Below are 27840 nucleotides of genomic sequence, written 5' to 3'. Positions count from 1 at the left end.
CTCACTGTCACTATAGAATTTGTATATGTGACTTAAATTTCTATCATGAATATTATTTTTATCACTAATGGCAATTGTTGGGAAAAGTAATTATCCCTTTATGTATATGACTCAGAAAGCCTTGTCACATTTATGGTTTAGAGTTATATTTTCATGAAGTACATTTATTTTTGAAAATATGATTAATTATAGAAATGAACCATAGGTTCGTTTTTTTCTAGGAACTTGTATATTTAAGAACTGTGTACCTATTGTTTTAAAATATAAATTTTCTTCTACAAACCTTTATAGTTAATTGAGAATGATGGTGTGTTTTTTTTCTCTATTACATATCCTTTTCTCAACAGATAAGCCATTAATGGGTGTTATTTTTAACTTCCTATTGTGACCTTCTCTGGTGAAAAAAAATAATGAATAAAATTTAGCAGATGTTTTATAAAACTAGTAATTTAATTTCATAAAGGTGATACTCAAAGATTTTGTACTCAGCTAAATGCAGAAATAAGGTTCTAAGATACTTTTTAAAAATAAAACATAATCTTCTGTGTTTATATGTGCCTTGCAGCTTTCAACAGTTTGCCTCATTCTCATAGTGATTTTATTTTGCCCTATCATTGCATTTAATTTTATATTAAAAGCATCACACATAAGAATAAAATACATTGGAAGTTGAATTGTCTCATTTCAGAGTTTAGGAAAAGGAGTTTAGTGTTTACCTAATTAATACTAATTTACCACATGTACTATATTTAACCATCCAGGTGAGTATTACATATAAAGATATACATATGCTACTTTTCCATGGATTATGACCCCCTACCTTTCATCATCAATAAATGGACATTCATTGCTTGCTACATTTACCTTTTGAAATTGTAAGATATATATTAGTTTGTCTATCTCTTTTTTTTTTTTTATAATGTGATTCTGAAGGCCCTTCAGTTTGAATTATGTAGTTCTTCCATCCATAAATATGGCTGAAAGTTGAAGCTGACATGGATCAATATGATCTGGGCTAAATATCTAAATGTGACTGATTATGTTAGCATCATGTCCACAGATCAATATTGAGTTTTATTATAAGCCTGACTCTATAATTGGGTTTAATCAATAAACTTTTGTCTCCTTTCCTCTGCAACTTTAGGATTGCACCATGCAAGTTTTTAAAAACCACATTTAGCTTACATTTAGGGCCCTGCTTCTTGTGGTGACCAGAAAGGAGGTCTGTCTGTGAATTTTAAGGAACAATGGGGCTTCAGCTCCACCATTATGAGAAGAGTCCCCTTTTATCATGATAACTGATTGCTTGACCAATATGCGCACCATTTCCAACAGAGCTAATGTCGTAACACCCAGCACTTCTTTGGGGTGGTGTGTGGCTCTTTCTCTCTATCCTTAGTAAATAACTCACATTGAAGACTTTGACAAAACATGCCATTAATGAACGCAATCATAAAAGCTTGCCTTTTGATATACCCACGGGGTCTACAGGCGTTGAAAGATGCAATCTGTAAAGAACAATGAACTTGGGCCTTTGATTGAAGTGCCATGTAGGACCTTAGGCTTTGTCTGCATATTTGCACAAACATGATGCTCCCTTTTTCCTGTCTCTTAAACTTGAAGCTTGAGAGCATTCATTGCCATTTCTGCATTAAGGCTGGTCCCATTAAAGGCTCTGTACAAAAAAATAAAAATAAAAAAGGACTGGAAATGATCCAGCTAAAGCTTGTGTGTTCATTTCTGTCCTAGTTTGCCATTTGGGAAGCAAGCTTCTAGCTGTAGTTGCAGTTTTTTATGAATAGGCTTGGATTCTTTTCCAGTCATTCCTCAGTCAATATGTACTTAAAATGCATCAAGTTTTCCTAAAATTGGAAAATACTGTTATTTCTGTGATGAGTATTAGAAGTAGCTTTGAAAGAAAATAGGATTTTGTCACCTCATTTTCAAATGACTTGCAAATTTTCCCCTGTCATTTTTATTTGGGCTCCCCAAAAATTGCAATTTATGTTCATATGCTGAATTCATCCTATTTTATGTAATAGAAGGTAATCTTTTGTTACTATATGTTGTTTTAAAATATCCATTTACCCATTATTAAACCAGAAATATAAATTGTATTATGCATGCTTTTCTGAATTCACAGATGCAGACCGTTTTCAGAAACATGGTATGGATGAGTTTATTTCTGCAAACCCTTGCAAGCTTGACCACGCCTCCCTTTTCAGAATACTCCAGAGGCAGACTTTGGATCACAGGCTGAATGATTCCTATTCTTGCTTGGTGAGTACAAGTCTTTCTGTCTGGTTCCCCACAGGTTAGAATTCAAAAGGTTTAAAAGTGAGAAATACTTGTTATGAAGCGGCATTTTATTCCTGACTTGTTTAATAACTGTAGTTGGAGTTAGGGGTGAAGGATTCCAATCGATTGCTTCCCAATTTGAAAATTATACACTTGAAGACCACTGCTGTGCCACTCAATAGACAGGAGAATAGACTCAGGCAGACCCTGAGCTGTGGCTTATCAGTCCCTCTGGAGAAGGTCAAATGAAAATAGAAGGCTTTAATGATGATAAAAAAAAAAAAAAAATGCCTCTGTGACAGGATTTACCAACACCTGTACAGACATTGTAAGGTTTAAGTTCTGTTTACCAGAGGTTGATAAATTCTCTTTTGTTCCCAGAAAGACAACCTCATTAATGGAGGAAAGAAACAGTGGGATAAAGAGGGCAGGGGCTATGTATGTAACAGGAAAGCTTTAGTCTCATCTAACCCTCAGAAGATCGTTTGAATTCCTTCAGTTATAGAGAACGGGTTGCCCATACCTTCCATGGCAATGAAGAGATAATGTTTTTAGGTTTCCAGTGTCCAAATCAGTTCAAAAACTGGTGACATTCAATATTCAGAAAATAACCGGAAACATAACATTAATGAAAAAATGTCCCAAGACACTTCAGCCCTCGCTGGTTTGGCTCAGTAGATAAAGTGCTGGCCCTAGACCGAAGGGTCCCAGATTTGATTCTGGCCAGGGTACATGCGCTGATTGCGAGCTCGATCCCCTGTAGGGGGTGTGCAGGAGGCAGCCGGTCAATGATTCTCTCTCATCATTTATGTTTCTGTCTCTCTCTCACCCTTTCTTTGTGAAACTGATATAAAAAAAGTTTTAAACGACACTTTAATTCAGCTTTTCTTTATGATGCATAACAGTACCTTCAGAAAAGCAGATCTCAGTACTGGGGGGAAAACCAATCTATTTATTTATTTTTTTTTTTTTGTAGGGTTGGTTTAGCCCTGGCCAGGTTTTCGTGTTGGATGAGTACTGTGCCCGATACGGTGTCCGAGGCTGCCACAGACACCTCTGCTACCTTGCAGAGCTGATGGAACACTCAGAGAACGGTGCTGTCATTGACCCAACCCTGCTCCATTACAGCTTTGCATTCTGCGCCTCTCACGTGCACGGCAACAGGTATTTTAACTTGCAAACACACAATGAAAGATGGGGGGTGGACTTGGGAAGGGTAAAAACTGTGTTTTGTCATTATCACCTAGTAACAGATTTTAAATAGCAAACATGTCTTCTGAGAGAGAAAAATGTACAACGATATGCTGTTGACTTAGGTGGGCTGCACGTTAATGTCCCTTTTGGCCGTTGAAGCCGCTTGAAAAGAGAGTGAGAGAGAGCATAGCTGGGATTAGACGTCACCTCTAAGCTCTTAAGAAGCCACCTCAGACCAAGGTCTGCACAGCTTGAGAGTGTCATTGGTATTTCTGTTGTGATGCATATGGAGGTTTGCAGATTGTGCTGAGAGGTTTGTGTATTCCTAATGATCCTGGCTATTCCATGTTGAATAAGCTTTCATTGATAAGGCAACATAAATAGTGGAGTTTATGAAGTGTCTTCTCCCAGCCCCTTCCCTAACCTGCCCTTAGCACTCCAGTGACCTCTTCGCTTGCTTTACCAGAAGGACAAGAAATCACTTAATGCAGACTCCCCAATCTGTGTACCTCTGAGCTAAAAATCTCTCCCTGTCACTCCCCTGTCTTTCCTTAATCCTGTTCCGGAGAACTGGGGGCTCCTCCATAAATGAGGTACCAGGACACCATCCCCTTCTTAACTGGTTTCAGCAGGATGCCATCTCTCCCTCTTGATGGCATTCTGGTGGAAGCAAGTCAATAGGGGGTGGGGTCGTGGTACCTCATTTCCTTTTGTTTCCTTTCTTCCCACAAGCCTGACCAAGCTTCACCCAGCCTCACCACATAGCAGATTTGTGAGAATGTTCTGAAGTCAGACTGCCTGGCTTCCAGCTGCTACTCACACACTGTGCGAGGTAGGGCACACTTCTGAATCGGGTGCGTCTCTGCTTCGTTACCTTTGAGAAAGACATACAATAGAATCTCTCTCAAAAATCACCAGTTGTGATCAGGATTAAATACATTCTTATATATCAAGTGCTTAGAACCGTGCCTGCCTGGGACATGGCCAAAAGCCATTATGTGACACTCTGTGTCATATTATGTATTGTCATCATGTTAAGCTGCCTTCCCACTGACCTCTGCCCTGCCTGGCTTCTGGCCCCTTGCTGGCCAGTGAGACTCTCTGAAATGGAGTGCCTAATGCCGTAACCCAGTCATCTCCACCCCAGCTTCACTCCCCTGACTCTCTTTGGGAGTTTGTTGCTACGGCACATCCTAGACCCTGAGCTGCTCTCCCTGAGGCAGCACTACCTCAGCCTTCCTCTCATTTATTTTTTGACCATCTCTTTGCTCATAGGTCCTGCTCCTCCAGACACCAAGTGCAGGCTAATGTTTTTTCTCCCATCTGTCTTAAACTTGCTCTCTTCTTTCTGAGACCTTTCCTACTTCAGCGAAAAATTCAACTTCAGTGATCTCCCAGCTTCAACTATGACCCCTCTCGGTGCAAATAGTTCCAACCCAGTTACTCTCCTACAGAATAGATCTCAGCCAACAATAGCCAGCTTGGATGTTCTGCCGGGAGTTTCAGCCCTCATATAAAATTAAATCCATCAGCTCACCAAACAAGCTCCTGTACCTCTCTGAGCTCCTAGCAGAATGCCTGGCAAAAAGTATCATACCCGACACAAAGTGTTCAGTAAATATGTGATGAATGAGTGAATGGCTTGTTATTTGTACTACTGTGACTTGCATTCATGGCCCATTCATTGTCATTTCATCTTTTTCTTGACCTCCTAGACTCAGTTTGTATTCCAACTGCATAGTTCTCCTCAAACTTGTCTTTCTACCCTATCCTAGCCTTCAGTTTTTTCTTGCTTATCTGGGTTTGTGCCTCTCTCTACTGCTGCTTTTCTCCGTATAGTAGCCTGGCAATTGCCTTTTATATTACAGATTAATTTTTACCATGCTCTTTCATAAAACTTCAATGATTCTCATTTGGTTATTAAATTAAAAATAGAACCCATGCTATAATGTTTGGGTTTTCTCAATATCACCATCTCATTCTCTCTACTTAGTATGAAGTCTAGATAGTCTACACATGATCTTTACCCATCAGATACCCTGTGTGTTTTCACTGTAATGTTTCTATTTCCAAGTGTTGTAATAGTTAGAATCACAAAACTCTTTTAAGAAGACTTAACTTGTTCAAACACTAAACACCTTTTATCTGTAGCTTTCTTATGAAATGTATCGTGTATACTTACATGCTATAAACACACACACACACCCGCTTCAGTTCTACTAGATCATATTTTGAAGGCAAAAACTAGTCTCATTCACCTGTTATCCTCTGAAGGCCTTACCTCAGCGCCTTGCATATTGTGGGGGCACAATAAATATCTGTTGAATTTTAGATGCCATTTCTCACCCCAAAGTGAAATAAAAGTGATCCTAGCCTCAGAACCCGCCATGCTTTTGCCCTCATTATGGAGCTCAGCCTTTTGTGGAAATCAGGGGGATGTTGCAGGTTGTGGTTGCTTTTTGCATCACCTCCAATGAGACCATCTGCACTCAGCAAACTTGGGGGGTGCGGGGAGTGAGAGGAGCAGGCACAGTCAGGATGGCTAACCATTGATTACCAGCATGGCGGGGCTGTTTTACTACAACTGGTCTTATCTCCTGGCTCCATCCTAATTCCCCCTGACCAGCGGCTGTCAGAGGGCAGTGTTAGGCAGCACTCTCGGAAGCAAGAAGATAGCATGGATGTAATGAAACAGATATACCAGCAAATGTTGCATGATAGGATTATTTTTGTGCTTAACACAAAAGATAACATTAAATTAAAAACATTAAGTAGGAAATTCAGCTAATGCGCCACCAAACTGTATGCATTGAAGACACATTTTAATGGAAAGTTATTCAGGCAGCCGGGAGCTGCCGCCACTGCCTGGGAGGCAGCCTGATTGGAATCTATAGGTTGCCATAGTTACTTGTATGCTGTAAAAGTATTGTTCCCTTTGCCATGGTACACTGTAAAGTGAAATTTGAGGTCTGTTTGTATGTTTGTGCATATGTTAATAGTACAGATTAAATCCACTTTCCAGATCACAATATGCACATGTGCAGGTGTCTCTGGGTATGTTTTAGAATAGAAATTTGAGTCAGACTCTAATCCAACATTTAGGTCGCATGTAGCTTAAGTAAAAAGAAAGCAAGGCCCGGCTGGCATGGCTCAATGGTTGAGAGTCTATCTATGAACCTGGAAGTCACATGCCTGGGTTGCGGGCTCGATCCTCAGTGGGGTTGTGCAGGAGGCAGCCAAGCAATGATTCTCATCATTGATATCTCTATTTCTTTTTCCCTCTCCCTTCCTCTCTGAAATCAATTTTTTTAAAAAAGATTTTAAAAAAGAAGTGCAGGTTTTAGAGAAATTTGAACCTCATTGTAGGCTAGACATTATATAAGATAAACTAAAAGGTATGGCGCTCCCTGTAATTTTTAAGAGTTAAACAGATGCTATGCTGTGGCAATGAAAGAATAAAAAGAGGCAGATCTCTACTTGAATCTCGGCTCTGAAATTTGCAAACTGATCCCTGTCGGGCAAGTCATTTATCCTTTCTGAAACAGAGTTCATATGTAAAAGGGGAAATACTAATGTGCAGGTACTGGATAATTATAAATTGCTATGTCTGTATTGATCAGTTATTATTCAAATATGCTTCTCTTTGTCACCCAGAGACAAAGAAAAACATGAAAAATCGGTGGTTATGCCTCATGCTAAATGGAAATATTTCAGTGTGTATGTAATGATACTCCTAATTCCTTCACTGATAGAATATTCGGGTTTGAGCAACCTGTCCTTGTGAAAACTAGTGTCTCTTAGCCACACCTGCAGCATCTGACACCTACACAGCTTTTCATTAAATGTCAATGTCAAGTCTGGCTTTCCAGTCAGAGTTAGCCATCGTCTCCTTTTATGATCATTTTTACGTCTGTCACGACACACATGGAGAGAGTCATTTCGTTCGTTGCCTGAACTACCTCCAGCAAACAATGGCCAGGAAGAAAGATTGCCTTTTGTTCGTGCCTGATGTGAAGGACAGCAGTGCTGTCTGGCAGGGAAGTTTCTCGGAAGCACATCCTCTTCCCGGCGCTGAGCGCTCTGGCGTGTGCGTTCTGTGCAGACACATCTCTGAATAGCACTCTGAGTGTCTCGGGAATAAAAGAATAGAGCTCAACAGAAAAGGTCTGGCTGGTGCTGGGACTGAGAAAGAGAGGATGAAAAGAAAGGGAGAAAGGAAAAGTGAGTCAAGGACAGAAACAGACACACACATCGTGAATAACACAGCCACTCGCTCCGCCACGGCGGCCCCCGAGGACCGACAGGAAGGAGAAAAAGACTTGCAGGGACAATGCATTGGGGGCAGAGTTCTAGGTTGATGTGTGTGGCTATACAGCCTGGTTTTGTACGTCAGGCTGAGGGTGGAGAAACGACAGTGGCGACACAGAGTGGCTTTTGTGTTTCCGTGTAATGTAAGATCCGCGGTGTGCTCCCTGGCCCCGGTGCCCAGTGCAGGGCCGCTCAGACCTGCCAGCTCCCAGGACAGGCTGCAGCAGAAAGGCGTCTCTGTTTCCTGTGGGGTCCGGAGTGGTGGGCAGTCTTTGTGGGCATCAGTCAAATCATAGCACGAAACCTCCATCTTTTTACCTGTCACCTCAGAAATTATGCTTCATCTTCCTGTTTCTAATTTTAGCAAAACCATAATCACATCAAGTAGGATCATTAAGAATTTTCATCACCACGTGTTTTTATATTTATCGTCAACTCTATTACATATGTTTCCATTTTTACCCCTCTTTGCCTACTTCAACCAGCTCTCACCCCCCCCCTCATTACTACAATACATTACTACTTTTTTCATTTTTTATTTATTGATTTTATTTTATTTGAGAAAGAAAGGGAATTTGTTGTTTCTCTTATTTATGCATTCATTGGTTGATTCTTGTATGTGCCCTAACTGAGAATCAAACCTGCAACTTGGCATTTTGGGATGACACTCTAACCCAGTGGTCGCCAACTGGTGGTCCATGAGGTCCGAAAGGTTGGCAACCGCTGCTCTAACTAACTGAGCTACTGGGCCAGGGCAAGTCATTATCACTTCTTAATTCTAGTCTTGGATATATGGCATAGAGAAATTAAGCATAAATGCTATACAAATCCTAAATCCAGAGTCTTACTTCTGGGACAAGTGAACAATCAGATCAAAAATCAAAGCAAGGTTTTCCTCATGCATTGTGGCCAATCTGACCTACTACCTTCTCCATGCTACGTGTGCAAAGGTTGAAGGGCGGTTATCACGGAGTGCCTTTACAGTCTGCACAGAGGACTCTTTTTTGAATATCAGAAACCTGGAACCACCGCAGATCTGCCTCAGACTTTCCCAGCACTAATACCTCTTCCACCCAACCTCAAGTTCAGTACTCAAGCAAGATAATTATGCCTTTCAAAACTAGACAGACACAAACAGAGCATAGTGCATGGTATGGGGAGAAACTTGGTACCTTGGAAATAGCAGTGAGCTAGGAGTCACACCATCTGTCTTCCTCTCCCGGGGGGTTCTACTTAAGAGCTATTTCATTTTACTCAAATGGTCTGTGCCTCAGTTTCTCATCGCTTCATTGTGATTAATAACATTAATGCTGTCTACCATGCATGGCTGCTAAGTAGGTCACATAAATCATGTAAACACTTTGTAAATGATGAAATATCCTTTAAATACAACTTGGTGATATTTTACTTACAATACGGAGGTTAAGTAAGCTTTGGGGAGTTATTGTGTAGAAGACCCAAGAGTGCAGAGGTGAACTTTGAGGGTGTCCTTGTTATAGCAGCATACTCTCAACAAGTGTCAAGTTGGAGGATGCAACTGGGAAGCATCGAGTAGGTGCCTCACCTCCTGTGCTGTTCATGATCTGTAGGAGAAGCCCTGGTGAGGCTGTTTTACCCCCACCCCACCCCCATGCTGCTGGAAAACACTGTGGGCCTAACATGGGAGTGGCCAAGACTCAGCCAGAACAGAAGTAAGGAACCCCACTGTGCAGGTAATCAGTCACCGGACCAGAACTTGGGGAATAGTTTATTAGGGTTACTTAATCACTCTCCTCTGTTTTCCCTTCACACCATTCATTCACAGCAAACAACTGCTGGGTTTTCTGAAATAGTGCATAATAGCCTGCTGAAGGTGAATCGCTGAGGACAGACAAGGAAAAGGGAGTCGGTATGTGTTAGAATATAGGCCAGGTTAACAAGACATGGAAGCAAGGCTACTCCTCTGGTTCGCTTGTTTTGAACTTGAGATCTTAAGAGCCTTCTTAGCATCGTTAGGAGGGGTAAAGAATTTGGGTTCTGGGGTTGGCTTTCCATGGAGTTTGCTAACATACTAAAGTTTTTAAAGAACATGGTACATATGTAATGCTGTTATTTAGAAATAATCAAACAAAACAAAAAGATATATATATATATATCAATAGCATTTACCATTACTGTTTCCCATCAATTTGGGATTTTCAGATCTATGCTGTGCTCAAGATTGGCCTGTGATTTTTGTTATCATGCTGTTTGTGTCAGGGTTTGGTATACAGGTTATTGCAACCATATAAAATGAGGTGGGTAGCTTTCCCACTTGTTCTGGATGATATTCAAAGAACTTGTGTGTTTTTTTTCTTCTTGTTCTTTTATATGTTTTTGTTGATTTAGAAAGGAAGGGAGAGGGTGAGAAATGCATTGATCTGTTGCCTCCTGCACATCCCCTGCTGGGGATCAAGCCCACAAACCTGGCATGTGCCCTGACCAGGAATAGAACCCATGATCCTTTGGTTCATAGGATGATGCTCAACCACTCCAGTCAGGCAAATAACTTGTTTGTTTATTTGTTTGTATGTTTTTTTAAGTTAATCAAGAACTCATCTTTAAAGGGCAGGGGAGGAAGTCTGGAGGAGGTTTGCAAAGAGGAGGAATATGGGGAACATCTACAATAGTGTCAATAATAAAATTACATTTAAAAAAGAACTATTTAAAACCATCTGGGTGTGGGGACTTATTGTGGAGAGATATTTAACTATTGCATCATTGTTGTTTTTTTGTAGTTAAAGAACTATTCAGGCTTCCCATTTATTTCTTCTGTAAGTTTATCAGGTTATAATTTTCTAGGAAATAGTGCTCTTCAGGTGCTTTTCTCTATCTCCAAACATCTCCCTTTTTCCATTCTTTTTTCCCCTTTCTCTCTCTTCAATCCATCCTACTAGAAGTTCATAAACTTTTATAAACTCTCTTCAAAGATTGCAACTTTGGCTTTGTTGAACTCACTTGTTTCTTTGTTTTCCATTTCATGATTTTTTTTAAAGTAGAGTTTTTATTTTAGAGTATGTTTAGATTTGCAGAAAAACTGAAAAGATCACAGGAAGAGCTTTTCTTTTTCAGTTTCCTCTAAGGTTGTCATCATAATTACCATGGTACGATTTGTCAATACTGAGAGACCAACATCGGTACATTACTGTTGGCTAATCATCAGTCTTTTTTTTTAATTAATGTCCCTTTTTGTGTTCCAGAATTTAAGTCAGGATACCACATTGCATGTTGTTGTCATATCTTCTCTGATCTGTGGCAGTTTCTCAGCCTTTCCTTGTTTTTCATGGCCTTGACAGTTTTGAAGAGTACTGGTTCAGTATTTTGTCAAACATCCCTCAGTTTGATTTCTCTGACATTTTCATGACTAGACTGAGGTTATGGGGTTTTGAAGAGATGAAATACCTTTTCTTCTTTTCTGTCAAGGAGTAATGATATCCACAGGACACCACTGGCCGTGTTCACCTTGATTACTTGGGTAAGGTGGTGTTTGCCAAGTCTCTCCACTGTGAAGATATTTTGCTTTCTTTTTTTTCTTTTTTAAATATGTTTTATTGATTTTTTACAAAGAGGAAGGGAGAGAGATAGAGAGTTAGAAACGTCGATGAGAGAGAAACATCGACCAGCTGCCTCTTGCACACCCCCTACCAGGGATGTGCCCGCAACCAATGTATATGCCCTTGACTGGAATCGAACCTGGGACCTTTCAGTCTGCAGACCGACGCTCTACCACTGAGCCAAACCAGCTTTGGCCGATATTTTGCTTTCTTCATACTACTAGGAAGCAAGTGACTAAGTACAGCTCACACACAAGGGGAAAGAGGAATTAAATATGTATTAAATATATACATATAACTATGTAGCTAGTCCTCCCACGCCCTTGGAGGGAGGACTAGCTACATACATTATGAAGTAATCTTCTGCGAGGAAGATTTGTCTCCTCTCTTCTCCTCTCTAATTACTTGGTCCACCATTTATATCAATATGGATTCATATATAATTCCTTTATACTTTGCGTTGTAATCCAATACTGGTGTATCTGCTCTGTTGTTCAAATTGTTCTAGCTTGAGCCAGTGAGAGGTCTTTCAGACTGACTCCCTGTGATGTGCCCCATCCTTTGGGGTTTGTTGGGTTTTGTGGTGGCTTTTTTTTTTTTTTGAGAACGTTTTCATTTTTAATCTTTTTTGTTGAAAAGTATTACTATTGTCCCCTTTATTTGTTTGCTTTTTTCCCATTGACTCTCTCCTTCCCACACTCACTGCTCCCAGGCCTTCACCACTCTATTGTCTGTGTCTATGGGTTATGGATATCTACACTAATAAAAGAGAAAGATGCAAATTGACTATCTTTGTGATGCCCAACAGCCAATAAGGAGTGAGTATGCAAATTAACCCAACAAAGATGGCAGGTTAATTTGCATACACAGGCGCTGAGAGGCCAGGGGCAGGCATTTCACACCACCCCAGCCACTCTGGGCCTCTAGGCAGCATGGAAAGGTGGAAAGATGGCTCTGGGCCAGAGTGAAGGCTGTGCTGGCAGCCAGGAGAAGGAAGGCCCATTCTTGCACAAATCTTTGTGCATCAGGCCTTTAGTGTGCACTCCCCACCCCTCCCACCCCCACCTTCCCTCTGAAATCATCAGTCTGTTCCATGCTTCTATATCTCTGACCCTGTCTTTTTCATCAGTTTATTTTGTTCAGTAGATTCCATATATGGATGAGATCATGTCATACTTCAATTTCACTGACTGGCTTATTTCACTTATCAATAGTATAATACTCTTCAGGTCCATCCATGCTGCTGCAAGTGGTAAGAGTTCTTTCTTTTTCACAGCTGTGATGTATTCCATTGTGTAAATGTACAACAGCTTTTTTTATCCACTCATCTGCAGATGAGCATTTGGGCTGTTTTCAAATCTTAGCTATTGTAAATTGCACTGCTATTAACATAGGGATGCATGTATTCTTTCTGATTAGTGCTTCAGGTTTCTTAGGATATTGTCCTAGAAGTGGGATCACTGAGTCAAATGAAAATTCCATTTTTAACTTCTTGAGGAAACTCCATACTGCTTTCCACAGTGGCTACACCAGTCTGCATTCCCTTTTCTCCACATCCTCACCAGCACTTATTGTTTGTTGATTTGTCGATGATTTCTGACAGGTGTGAGATGATATCTCATTGTCCCTTTAATTTGCATCATTCCAATGATTAGTGACTTTGAGCATTTTGAGCATTTTCTTTCTTTCTTGTACTAAAACATGCCCCAACCTCATCTCATATTTTCCCTGCCTCCTCTCTAGAATCAATCATTTCTCCAAGGAGCTCTAATTCCTTTTATTAAAGAACTAGAGGCCCAGTGCATGAAATTCATGCAAAAGTATGCCTTCCTTCCCCTGGCTGCCAGCACCTCTCTGGCACCCAAGACCCAGGCTTCCCTCCAGCCACTGGCAGGCACCTGGAATCCAGGCTTGCCTCTCAGCCCCAGCTTCATCCAGAAGGTCGTCTGGAAGGACTCTGGTCTAATTAGCATATTATACTTTTATTATTACCAATGGAATTTAGGAAACAAGATCAGGATGATGGATATGCTCATTGCTACTGGGTTTTCATTGCTTTCAGGCCCTCTCATTGGACAGAGCTAGGATATAGATATTTATACACTAACCCATTAGTTCATCCTGATGTCTCCAACTCAAGTCCAATACCACAAAGCCCAGGTTATCTGTCCTTTCTTGCTTGTCTGTAGCTTCTCCCTTCAGTAGTGAGAAATCTGGCTTTCCGCAGCTACCATCTATTTACTTAGAGTTCAGTGTTTGTGTACAGGTCTTTAAGTCAGTAGCTTTATAGTTTTCAGTTCAAACACCGTTCAGTGGGGCAGCTTTTGTTCTCCCCCACTATCTTTAGTGAGGTTATGTCAGACAGTACAGTTAGTGTCACTGGTCACAATGTGCATTCCATCCTGACATCCTTTGACATCTTGTTTGGTACAGTATGATTTGTTTTCTTTAAGTTTGTATTCAGTAAAGCTCACATTCTGTGATGGCCAGTTCTTATAGTTCTGTGGGTTTTGACAAATACACAGTCATGTATTTACTACACTGTTCCATCATCCTATAAGTTTCTCTGTGTATCCTTTTTTGTAGTCAACCATTTTATTAAATATTGTCTTTAATTTATTTCTTCTACATTCCTGTGTTTTTTGCTAACTTCCTGTTTAATGTTACTAGTTAACTTTTCTTCTTTTATAACATAAGCATTGAAGATTCCCAACAATTACTGCTTTTACTACATATATAAATTTTTATAATGTTTTATTAAAATTCACTCTTAAGTAATTCTAACTTGTCATTATAATTTTTGTTTGACAAAAGGCTATTTATAAGTGTAGTTTTAAACTTCTAAGAAAGTGAACCTTTTTTGTTTTTTTTCTGTGAACTGATATCTAACTTAATTTATTTCTGTTCATAGAATGTAATCTGTGTGATAGTTAATTCTTCATAACCTGCTGAGAAACTTTCTTTATGGCCACATATTTGCCAAATATTGTAAATGTTTTATGTTGCCTGAAAAAAGTCTACTCTGTAGCTTAGTAGGGCAAGCAGGATTTGTGTGGTTCAGATCTCCTAAACTCTTCTTATTATTTGCCAGTTTGATCTGTGGGATTGTGACCAAGGTGAATGGAAGCCGCCATTGCCATTGGCTTCTTCCTTTTACTTCTGCTAAATTTTACTTTTTATAGTTTGCAGCTGCTTAATCACTGCACTTAAATTTAAAATTATTTAATCTTCCTAGTGAACAGAAATTATTATTTAATGGCCCTCTTTATAACTAATAATGTATTTTTCACTAAAGTTTATTTAGATAGATATTAATGTTAGCCTTTTGGTGAGTATTTGTCTGACATGTGTTTATTCATACTTTTAGCTTTTCTGTATTCTTGTATTTTAGTGCATCTTATAAATAGCTAACTAGATTCTGATTTAATTATCCAATGTGACATTTTTTAAGCAGTTTAGTCCAGTTACAGTTATCATGTGTATTTATATATAATAAGTAAATTAATTTCTGCCATTTTTGGCTTTCCTTTTTTGGCTCATGTTTATAAGCTTTTTGTTTTCTTCCTTCCTTCCTTTCTTCCTTCCTTCCTTTCTTCCTTCCTTTCTTTCTTCCTTCCTTCCTTCCTTCCTTTCTTCCTTTCTTTCTTTCTTTCTTTCTTTCTTTTTTTCATAGTTTACATTGTCCAACATTTGAGATTTTGTCATAGGTATGTTTTTTGTCTTTTTTTTTTTTAATATATGTGTTTATTGATTTTTAGAGAGAGAGGAAAGGAGAGGTATAGAGAGATAGAAACATTGATAAGATAGAAGCATCATCCATTAGGTGCCTCAAGCCCAAAACCTTAGCATGTGTTCTGACCAGGAATCGTACTCTGACTTCTTGGTTCCAGCCAGGCCATATGTATATTTTTAAAAGTCTCTTACTAATCATAAAATTTCCTCTCTTATGTAGAAGTTTGAACATTTCACTCCAGTCACCCTCTTCCTTGCTGACATATTTACGTTGTCCAGTATTTTAGTTATTCATATCTACTATTTCTGCCAATGTTTAAGCTATGGTCACCATTTTCTTATTCAGCTAGCATTTTTGTATTAAACACACATCTTTGAAATCAATCTGTGGCAGTTCTGTTAAGCCTATTTGAAAATGCTTTTCTCCGAAGAGGATTTGCTCTTGCTTTACTTGGTGATAGGAGTGCTGCTGAAGCTACTGTATTCTCTCATTTTGGACACCCTTTGACTGCACAGTAGTACTCAATACAATGAGGTCAGGCCTATGATGCATATTCTCAGAAAAGACTCTTTTACTCAGTCTACAAATGTGGTGGATATAGGCAGGCTTCCTTGTTCCTCCCTTTGCAAGATTTTTTCTTTCTAGCCATCCTTTCACTGATAGCACAGCCTACTCAAGGGTCCTGTTATTCACAGGCATCTCAGGTTTAGTGGCCCATGCACAGTAGGTCTCTGACCCAGTGGTCGAGTCCTGTGAGCCTGTCGGTCAAGAGTCCTTGGTGTCCGCATTTGCTTCCAAGGCAGCTCTGGTGTTCACTTCCACCCCTTCTTTGGTTTTAGCTCCTGAGTCAGTTTTTGTTTTCCTGCCTTTTGGATTACTTCTTTTTTTTTTTCTTGTTATAAGTATAGTACAATAGTTAACAGTGTGCCTGCTATAATTTATTCAGTGTTTAGGTGTTTTGTAGTGAAGAGGGATTTATAGAGTAACAAGTAAGTTGACTATATTAGGAGCAGAAGTCATGTGATGAAAGTTGCATTTTGGAAAAATTAGACATCTCTATGGAGAACCTCCTAGGACCCCTCTGCTGCAGGTTCTGCCAGATTAAATCATTCCCAAAAATGAATCATTCCTTGAAAGTCTAAACCACATCAGATCTGTGTTCTTTTGCCCTTCTTAAATGTAATTGTACAGTTATGGTTTGATTTTTCTTTTTTATGCCTTTCCTAACTTAAAACTCTTATTAGGGTAGGGATCACTTCTGTTGTGCTTATATTGTATCCCCAGAGCCTAACTAGGTCCTCAGTATATATTTGTTCAGTAAGTAAAAGAATGACGTTGGCCATCTGTTTACAAATTTTATAAGTGACATGTTGGGACACTTCATAAGCATTCACAATTAAATGTTCTTAATTAAATGCAATGGTTTTTATGGCCCACAGAAAGGCCCTATATAAGCAGCAAAATCGTGTCATTTTGTACCATAGAAATTAATGTATTAAAACAATGAAATAGTCTTTTATGTATAAAGTTGAAAATTATCATAACAAATGATAAAAGACCATGGGTGATGAAGTTGCAGGGAAATTAATAATTTCATGGACTATAGGTCAGAGTATAAGCTGATAAATGCTTTCTTAAAAAGCACTTTTACAATATGTATCAAATGCCCAATAATATTCCATTTGTCTTGGTTATTTTGGCCATACCAAAATATCATAAATTAAACAACAAAAATTTATTTTCTCAACAGTTCTGGAGACTGGAACTTTGAGATCGGGATGTCAGAATGGCTGGGTTCTGGGGAAGACTGTCTTTCTGGCTTGCAGTTGATTGCCTTCTGTCTGTGTCCTCGTATAATAGAAGAGAGATCTCACTCTTCTACCTTTTATAAAACCACCAATCCTATCAGCTTAGGGCTTCACCCTTATGACCTTATTTAACCATATTTATCTCATTAATGCCTTATCTCCAAATGCAGTCACACTGGCAGTTAGACTTCAAGATATGAATTTGAAGGAGGGACACAATTCAATCCATAGCACCATTTAACCTAGCAATATACTTTCAGAGTGTGGTTTAGTGGTTGAGCATGGACCCATGCACAAGAGGTTGCTGGTTGGATTCCCAGTCAGAGCGCATGCCCAACTTGCAGGCTTAAACCTTAGTAGAGGGTATGCAGGAGGCAGCAGAATGATGTTTCAATCTCTCTCTATATAGAAATCAATAAAAATATATTAAATTTTTTTCCAGAAATATATCCCAAGGAAACAATTAGAGGTGGGTTAAAAATATATAGTATTGTTTGTGTCCATAGGTTATGCATATAAGTTACTTGGTTAATCTCTTGAAAAGGGGATATCTGTAATACTTTTAACAATAAAGATTATATCTATGTGTAAGATTTGTTATTGTAGCAGAATTTATGGTAGGAAAAACAAAGGGAAAATATCTAGATTTTTACTAATGGGCATTCTATTAATAAATTATGGTACATTCCAATAATAAAATAATATCCTTCCACTAAAAAGTATATGTTAGAAAATTTAAATGATGTAAAAAGTATTTAGAGTTTGTTAAAAGAATCACCTTATAAATCAGAATGTACAAGACTATCCATAGATTTATAGAATGGAAAGTAGAATTATATTTACAAAATGGTACTTTTTGTAAATTACATTTATAAAATGCCAGTTATCTATAGTTGGGGCATTTATAGGAAATTTTAATTTTTGTGTCTGTGTTTTTCTGAATTCTTCCATCCACATTATAGTTTGTCTGTAGTCCTTTAGTTAAAAAACATGTCTTTTAAGAAAAATGTTAGGCATGTGGCAGAGGGTGATGATGGCATCAGAGAACGCACTCGCTAACATTAATACTTCTTATTTTTAAGCATAAAGTCTCTTGGTGTTTTGTTTCCCCTGAATTTCAGAGCTGTGTGCAGCAGTGATTTCATTTGGATTAGTCCAGGAATGTGGTGAGTTTGGTTGCAGGTCAGGTCAGCTATCAAACATCGTTTGTAACTGTCCTCGGCATATCGTTACCTTAACACAAAATCTACGTCACAAAATCACATACCCTCACAGTGTCAGGTTCTTGCTTTCTCTGTGGAAATATCTGCTCTTTAAAAACCTCCAAAGAAAATAGAATGTGGTAGGAAATCCAAATAAGAAAAGGAGTCGGAGAGAGGAGTGTTTGGAAAAAGAGAAGAGTGATTTTAAAATTGTCTTTAAAATATTTTTCTCATAGAAAAACACTTTCTTCTACCTCAGTGAATGTGAAGGGGTCAAATTTATGTCTTCTCTGGATATGTAAAATTTCAGGGAAATAAAAGGAATCTGATTATTTAATATATGACCATCTAAGTAATATGTCATTATATTTGAAACAATAGGAGGTGCGATAAGTTGGGGGAACAGAAATAAGAGATTTTTCTCCTTCCTCTTCCATCATTTCTTATTCTCATGCTGTGCCTTCCTCTCTTTTTTATTCTGTTCACAAATGGATATTGGTGGGAAATACACGAAGCACAAAGTGACTTTTACCTGCTGTGCCTTAGGCAGAATTGACAATTCAGAAACACCACACTCTAGGTATCTCTCCTCTCCTCATCTCTTAGAGGTAGCGAGGATGTCATACATCCCTCTTAGGAGAGGGCAGGTGAAAAGAGTCCTATAAGAAACCCAAAAGCACCATAAACTTAGTCATTTCTCCGCTTGCTTGCAAAATGTCTTTAACCACAAACCACCAAACTGCCAGGACAAACTTTCCTGATGGCTTGGGAAGGAAGGGGGTGGGCAGGGGAGGGGAAAGAAAATCTGTCTCATCAATTCCCCAGGCTTTTCTGTACAACTAAGGGCCCAGTGTGCCAAATTGCAGGAGACCCAGAAAGAGTCCCAGGGCCACTGCTGCTGTGGGAGGTGGGATCCAGAACCCCGCCACCCCAGTAGTACCCAGAAACCCATCTGCACCTCCAGGCAAGTCCTCCAGAGTCAAGTCCCTGCCCACCCACTGGAACCTCTCCATGCACGTACGCAGCCTCCTGCTGATCAGTCGTTATGGCATGATGGCATGATGATCACACAGACTTTTTATATAATAATATGGTAATTCTGGTGTATTATAAAATAATATGGTAATTCTGGTATATTTATTTAACTCACCATTCTCCTGAGCACTCTGTTCCAGGCAATACGCAGACTCCTAGAGATGATAAAGACAAGGTCACATTTACTCCCAAGCATCTAGAGCCTACTCAGCTGAGGAAAATGGTTGAGAAAATAACCACAGAAGATGTTATAGTTTTCATTAAAAACAAAACAAACAAACAAACAAACAAAAAACTGCTCATCAGCACTGAAGTGGGAATTTTGAGGTGATCCCATGACTAAGTAACTTTGGGACATGTTCTTTATACAGATTTCTGCCTTAGCTGGTTTGGCTCAGAGCATCTGCCTACAGACTGCAGGGTCCTGGGTTCTAGGTTCAATTCCAGTCAAGGGCACATGCCCAGGTTGCAAACTCAATCCCCAGTAGGGGAATGTAGGAGGAAGCCAATCGATGATTTTCATTGATGTTTCTAACTCACTCTCTCCCTTCCTCTCTGAATTCAATAAAAATATATATTTAAAAAAACAAATGAAGTTAAACAGATTTCTTTACTATCAGGCTTCTCAGACTCTTTAATACACCTTGATTGCACTATGATCCTCCAAGAAGGTCTTACAATTTGTATTGTTCACAAAATGCTTGGGCGATTTAACCCTTTTAGTTGGAGCTCATCACAGGCCTGCTGTTTATGAAAACACGTTCACAGCCAGTAAGATCTCTTTACTTCAACTCAAGCAGATAAAATGGATATTAAACATGCCAAAATTCATTCTCATTGGCCTTAAGAGTCTCTGAAATTTGGTATTAGATTGGGGAAAGGGACTATAAAATGTGTGAACTGTAAACAGTTCAACTAAGGGAAGTGAAGCTACGGATTAGTCTGTATCTGAATATGGAAGAAACCCTCATGGATCGTTTGTCTCGTGCTCAAGTGCCTGACTCTGTTACCCAATTTTATACCCTTTTATCTCAGATCTTTCTTGAGCTATAACCTAATCACCCTTTAACTTCATAGAAACTAATTTCTCATCTGAACTATTTATCCCAAAAGCCTCAGAGACCACAGAAAATGGATCAGTTACACTGTTTATCCCTCTTGGGGTTTTTTAGTTGTCTTTTAAAAAATAAAAAATAAATAAATAAAACACCTTTGTCCCTTTAGAGCTTATGTTGTACTCATTATGAAAGGAAGTGGTAACCATGCCAAGATGTCCGGTATACACATAAAGGATTCTGTTATTTTAAAATGCCTAATTTGTCAGATTGATGAGTAGCACAAATGATAAAATCCTTTAGATCATGGAGAAATTTAATTAAATTAATTTGGATAGGCCTTAGTATATGTGGGAACTGTTTTTTTGGATGAATCTGGCTTTCAAAAAAGATACTGTATGTGTACAATCAAGGTGTGATAGTTTCTCTTAAAACAGAATGTGACCCATAGGCAGATGTAAGATCAAACCTATTAAGCGATACTTGCAGAAGGTGCTATTGTATGAATTCTGTTTTTTAAGAATATTTGAAATATAATTAACAGACACAACTGCATTTGGTGTTCAACTGCTTGTGTAATGCCAGCGGGAAGTTCCATGCCATTACTTATTTGACAATATCTATAATTAAAAGATATGTATCTACTATTGCACGGCATTTTATAATTTGTTCATATCTTGAACTTCTTTCAGAGAACACTCTGCTTTTATTAAATCATGTAGTTTCAATAACTATAGGCCCCAGGAAAAAAAACAAAAAATATTAAATCTTGATATATGAGAATACTTTCTTTCTCACCGGAACCACTTTAATATTTAATTATAAGTGTAGAGTTAAACCCAAATTAACATTCAAATAATAAAATTGGTCTCTTATATTAGAATTTTCAGTAACCACATTTTCACAGCCTTGTAATCATTGTCAAAGAAGCATTGTTCTTTTTACTTTTATTATCGCAGGGGAAAAAATTGTATCCTTGAGATTTAAAGTAAATCATTTTACTAATAACTAAAATGGCAGGTAAGCACTGAAAATTTTCTGCTGTGTAAATACAATACATGCTAACTTTTGTTAGAGATCTTTTTACCCAGAATACTTAACTATAATACCTGCCTCTGCTTTTCAAAAAAAAAAATAATCCTATTTTATCTACTGTTACACAACAAATGTTCCAAATAATTTATGCCATGTTAACACTAATAAAGCAATATTTGTGATAGTACCACTTCATGAATTCTCATAGTCTTATATAACTAATATTTTTATAGTCTATATATCACTCATTCATTTCTTTGGCATTTGTGTAGTATTGAACATCAACAAGATGCTAGCATGAAGGATGCAGACAAATAAACATGCCACATGTTGGATGATAGCCTTGTGTAAAATGGCAAGCAAAAAAGCCCGGTAAAGGAGAAGAGGCCTATGGGAATGGGAGAGCCTATACCTTTACATCAGGATGGTTAGAGATAACCTCGCTAATCCTGAGTCAAATCGGCAGAGATGAAAAGGAAGCAAGCCAGCTGGGTATGTGCCTAGGGAGAGAGCTCCCGGGCAGTGGAGAGAGCATGTGCAGAGGCCCTGGGCAGAGCACACTTCATATGTTTGCAACCAGAAAGGAGGCTGGGCTACCTAGAGCGACAGGACTTGCTGGAAGGGGAGGAGGTCAGAGAGTCAGTGTGGGGTAGGAGGATCATATAAAGTGTAGACCATTATAAGGGCTTCGGCTTTTAAAGTGACTGCCACCATTACAAAGATACGACTTATGCTTGAAAAGGGTTCAGGATAGTGTGTTGTCAGTACTTGAACAAGAGATTAGAGGAGGGACCAAAGAGGCTGGCCTTGTACTCGGGGGAGAGCTGATGGCTGGAACCAGAGGGGAAGCTGGATGTAGTGAGGGTTGTTCAGGTTCTGGATATGACTTGAAGGTACAGCTAATAGAAATTACTTTAAAACTGAGTTTGGGAACCTGTTACTTTAAGTCTCATTACCCTGAATCTACTTGATAAACCGTCATAAAATATAACTAGTTCAAGTTTTCCTCAAGGCTTCTGCAATAACATATTTTATAGTGTCTAAAAGAGCATATTCTAGGACTTCCTTTTTGTGGTCTTTTGTTTTTTAATCGACCCAATGATTCAATGATAGGCATTTAAAATTGTATTAATTTTTAAGTTCTTTGCCTTTTAATACACATGACGTAGAAAATGTCTGAAGTACATGTATTTAAAATAGTGCTGCCATTATTGCTTCTCAAATCTTCCATTTTCCAATGGGTCTATAAAATTGCTCTTTATTCTTTTCTGTGAAAACAGAGGAGAGGGGAATAAGGCATGGACAGTAAGAGCACTGGCTTTGAAATGTCAAAGTCCATGCTTTGGCACCCAGCTATGTGACCTGGGGGAAGCAGCCTAACCTCCCTGAACCCTAGCGGCCTCCTTCCTTGGAGACTACAGAGAGGGTTGCTGAGAGCATTTTCTGTTGTTCTCCATATAAAGCAGCTAGCACAGTACCAACCTCATATTTAAAAGTTTGTAATTAATAATCACTACGTTTGTTTTAATGATGATGATGATGATGATGACAGGAAACTATTGGCACAGGAAGTATTTGCATTTATTGGGAAGACTCATTTTAGAAGGAGCTGTTACCTTCAGGCTTGACTGCAGCGAAGTTACCATTTCCAATAACTTAGGTACAGGACACCGCTTCCTATACCTAATATTCAGAATAAGAGCGATTCCACAGCATTAAATGGTGTGTTTAGTCTGTCAGATATGTACCTAATTTAGTAATAAACGCAGTAAAATGATGACCCTTCACTATGTATAAGTGAAGGTCTTTAACTTAGTGAAGATCGACGCTCCACCGACTTAACCTTTCTGGCTTTCCATTGCCAAAGCCCGGCTCCATCCCAGGTGGGCCGTGTGCACTGTGTTCTCAGCGACAGGACCACGTGCTCTGTCTCTGTGGGCGACCGCTGAAGGGAACAGCACAGTTCACACAGACAGAGCAAGGTGCACTGTCAGAGAGCAAAGCCAAAGGGCATGTCAGCAACCAGAACAAGTTCTTTGCTGTTTTCTATCAAGTGTGCATAAGTGTGTTTAGTGAAATAACCACCTGCAACTTTGTGGAATGTGTTTTTATTGCTATATATTAGATAGCATAATGGAGTTAATGGTTTTTGTTGGAATGTCAAAATTCCCGGATTGATGAATAAAATGGACCTCTCCGATTGAACTTTTGTCATCATTGTCAATATGTATTCATTCATAGGTTGCAGTCTGGGTTTTGTGTTATCATTTGCTCCATGAGAATTGTCTCTGAAGTAATATGTGAAAAAAAATCCATTATTAAATGATAAAACACAGTAGCTTACTGATACTTAATTGCTTTATAATTTATAAACCAGACTTCCTTTTCTTCTTCCTAAAAATATTTGCAAGGCCAATTTTTTGCCATTCTTCTTTAGTTAACATTCAAATGTATTCTGATGGGGAAAATGCAATGTATTACTCTGATTATGTATTGAAATAATTGATCTTTCCTTAGGAGTAAAATGTAATTGTAAGAAATATTTTCAAAGCATAAATCCTAACAGCACACGAGTTTCTGAAATAAATTATTTACTCTACATTGGAAAAAATATACTTCAAACTTAAATGTTGTTTTGATATAAATAAAAGGTCTTTATGTCAATGAGATACAGGTATAGCTTTAAAATTTAATTGCTTTTTATCCTAATTGACTAGTTTACAAGCATCACACACACACACACAAAAAAAAAAAAATGGAGGGAATATCAAATAAAAATCTTGTTGGAAATTTACTTTAAGTATTTGTTTTTCATAGACGTTGTTTCCACATATTTTCACAAAAACATTAAAAATTAGTAAATTGGACCTATCTAGTTTGGCTCAGTGAATAGAGCATTGGCCTGCGGACTGAAGAGACCCGGGTTCAGTTCCGTTCAAGGACATGTACCTTGGTTGCGGGCACATCCTCAAGTAGGATGTGTGCAGGAGGCAGCTGATGGATGTTTCTGACTGTCTATCCCTCTCCCTTCCTCTCTGTAAAAAAATAAATAAAATATATTTTTAAAAAATAGTAAATGGGAATGAAATGCATAAATCTTTTGAGAATTAAAATATAATTTTTAGAAAAATGAACTAATAGGGAAAAAATTATTAGTGTTAGTTATTAAATGCAAAAATATTTGTTGAAATATATAGGTGTTGTAATGTATATGAGATTACTATACCTTTTCTCTGTGTTAACAAAGACAGTTAAAATTTATATTTACATATTTTGCAATACACCAGAAACTTAAATTGATACAGAATAAATTCTAAATCCATGTCATTAAATATATCTTATATTTCATATGCTAATCTTAGTTAAAAAAAGATTTCTGTTTCATCCTCATAGCTACTTTTTTAAATTTTTTTTATTAAATTATTATCTTTGTACATATACCATTGCCCTCCTCCCCCCATACCTGCCCTCCCTCCCCAGAGTTTTCTGTCCATTGGTTGTACTGATATGCATGTATACAAGTCCTTCGGTTGATCTTTTATCTACCCCAGATCTTCCTACCCTCCCTGCTGTAATTTGACAATCTGCTTGTTGATTTACTGTATATCTGTCTTTTGATTCTTCAGATTATAATGTTCTTTATCATCCATAAATGAGTGAGGTAAAGTGGTGTTTCTCTTTCATTGACTGGCTTATTTCACTCAGCATGATGTTCTCCAATTCCATCCAGGTTGCTGCAAATGATTAGAATTTCTTCTTTTTTATGGTAGCATAATATTCCATTGTGTAGATGTGCCATAATTTTTGGATCTAATCATCTGCTGATGGGTATCTAGGCTGTTTCCAAATCCTAGCTATTGTAAATTGTGCTGCTATGAACATAGGGGTGCATATATCCTTTCTAATTGGTGTTTGTAGCTTCTTGGGATATATTCATAGGAGTGGGATTACTGGGTCAAATGGGAGTTCCATTTTCAGTTTTTTGAGGAAACTCCATACTGTTCTCTACAGTGGTTGCACCAGTCTATATTCCCACCAGCAGTGCATGTGGGTTCCTTTTTCTCCGCAACCTCGCCAACACTTGTCATTTGTTGATTTGTTGATGTTGGCCATTCTGACAGGTGTGAGATGGTACTGCATTGTTGTTTTGATTTGCATCTCTCGAATAATGAGTGGCTTTGAGCATGTTTTCATGTGCCTCTTGGCCTTCCTTCTGTCTTCTTTTGAGAAGATTCTATTTAGATCCATTGCCCATTTTTTAATTGGGTCATTTATCTTCCTTTTATTAGGTTGTATAAGTTGTCTGTAGATGTTGGAGATTAAACCTTTATCAGTGATAACATTTGCAAATATGTTCTCCTATATAGTGGGCTTTCTTGTTGTTTTGTTGATGGTTTCTTTTGAAAGCTTTTTATTTTGATGTAGTCCCATTTGTTTATTTTCTCTTAAGCTTCCATTGCTCTAAGGGCAGTATCAGTGAAGAAGTTCTTTTGGCATATGTCTGAGATTTTGCTGCGTGTGGATGCCTCTAGTATTTTTATTGTTTCCTGTCTTATGTTTAAGTCCTGTATCCATTTTGAGTTTATTTTTGTGTATGGTGTAAGTTGGTGATCTAGTTTCATTCTTTTGCATGTGTCTGTCCAATTTTCCCAACACCATTTATTGAAGAGACTGTCTTGACTCCATTGTATGTTCATGCCTCCTTTGTCAAATATTAATTGAGCATAGTGATTTGGGTTGATATCTGGGTTCTCGATTCTATTCCATTGATCTATATGTCTGTTCTTGTGCCAGTACAAGGCTGTTTTGAGAACAGTGGCTTTGTAATACACCTTGAAATCTGGTATTGAGATCCCTCCTACTTTACTCTTCTTTCTCAGGATTGCTGTGGTTATTCGGGGTCTTTTATTGTTCCAAATGAACTTTTGGGGAGTTCTTTCTAGGCCAGTGAAATATGCCATTGGTATTTTAATGGGGAGTGCATTGAACCTATAGATTGCTTTGGGAAGTATGGACATTTTAATGATGTTGATTCTACCAATCCATGAACATGGTATGTTCTTCCACCTGTTTTCATCTTCCTCTATCTCTTTTTTCAATGTCGTGTAGTTTTCCACGTATAGGTCTTTTTCCCTCCTTAGTTAAGTTTATTCCTAGGTATCTCAATTTTTTTGGTGCGATGGTAAATGGGATTGCCTTTTTAGTCTCTATTTCTGCAAGTTCACTATTGGTGTGTAGAAATGCCATAGATGTCTTGTCGTTAATTTTGTATCCTGCTATATTGCCAAATTCATTTATTAAGTCTATTAGTTTTTTAATGGAGTCTTTTGGGTTTTTTATGTACAATATCATGTCATCTGCAAATAAAGATAACTTTACTTCTTCTTTTCTAATTTGAATGCCTTTTATTTCCACTTCTTGTATAATTGCAATGGCTAGTATTTCCAGCCCTATGTCAAACAGGAGTGGTGAGAGTGGGTATCCCTGTCTTGTTCCTGTTCTTAGAGGGAATTGTTTTAGTTTTTGCCCAATGAGTATGATGTTGGCTGTGGGTTTATCATATATAGCTTTTATTATGTTGAGGTATGATCCTTGTACTCGCACCTTGTTGAAAGTTTTTATCAGGAAAGGGTGTTGGATTTTATCAAATGCTTTTTCTGCATCAATTGATATGACTATATGATTTTTATCTTTCAATTTGTTTATGTGATGTATCACGTTTATTGATTTGCGGATATTGTACAATCCTTGCATTCCAGGAATAAATCCTACTTGGTTGTGGTGCATGATCTTTGTGATGTTCTGCTGGAGCCGATTTGCTAGAATTTTATTGAGGATTTTGGCATCTAAGTTCATGAGGGATATTGGCCTGTAATTCTCTTTCATTGAGTTGTCTTTATCTGGTTTTGGTATTAGGGTGATGCTGGCTTCATAGAAGGAGTTTGGAAGTGTTCCTTCCTCTTGAATTTTTTGGAATAGTCTAAAGAGGATAGGTTTTAGTTCTTCCTTGAATGTTTGGTAAAATTCTCCTGTGAAACCATCTGGCCCTGGGCTTTTGTTTGCTGGAAGCTTTTTGATGACTGTTTCAATTTCTTCCCAAGTCACTGGTCTATTGAGATTATTAGATTCTTCCTGATTGAGTTTTGGAAGGTTGTATTTTTCTAGGAATATGTCCATTTCCTCCAGGTTGTCCAGTTTGTTGGAATAGAGTTGTTCATAGTATTTTGTTACAATCCTTTGTATTTCGGTGGGGTCTGTTGTTATTTCACCTCTTTCGTTTCTGATTTTGTTTATTTGGGTCCTCTCTCTTTGTTTCTTGGTTAGCCTGGCTAGAGGTTCATCAATCTTGTTTATCCTTTCAAAGAACCAGCTCTTGGTTTTGTTGATCTTATGTATTGTTTCTTTGGTCTCTATGTCATTTATCTCCACTCTAATTTTTATTATTTCCTTCCTTCTGCTTACACTGGGCTTTTCTTGTTGCTCTTTTTCTAACTCTTTCAGTTGTAGAGTTAGATAATTTGTTCCCACTTTTTCTTATTTTTTGCAATAGGCTTGTAGAGATATGAACTTCCCTCTCAAAACTGCTTTCGCTGTGTCCCA

General features: G+C 38.2%; 1 protein-coding gene across 22 annotated transcripts in view; it reads left to right on the top strand.

Moving 5' to 3' along the window:
• CADPS2 (calcium dependent secretion activator 2) overlaps nucleotides 1-27840 on the top strand; it is a 423223-nt gene that overhangs the window by 272765 nt on the left and 122618 nt on the right. For all 22 annotated transcript variants that reach the window (XM_045576387.1, XM_036425542.2, XM_036425472.2 and 19 more), the window contains 2 exons: nucleotides 2144-2280; nucleotides 3275-3462. In XM_045576387.1, the coding sequence (XP_045432343.1) occupies nucleotides 2144-2280; nucleotides 3275-3462 (325 nt within the window). The remainder of the gene's footprint in view (nucleotides 1-2143; nucleotides 2281-3274; nucleotides 3463-27840) is intronic.

This window comes from Pipistrellus kuhlii, unplaced genomic scaffold (assembly GCF_014108245.1).
Source record: "Pipistrellus kuhlii isolate mPipKuh1 unplaced genomic scaffold, mPipKuh1.p scaffold_m20_p_10, whole genome shotgun sequence".
Classification (NCBI taxonomy): domain Eukaryota; kingdom Metazoa; phylum Chordata; class Mammalia; order Chiroptera; family Vespertilionidae; genus Pipistrellus; species Pipistrellus kuhlii.
This window is presented reverse-complemented; position numbering and strand designations above follow the sequence as displayed.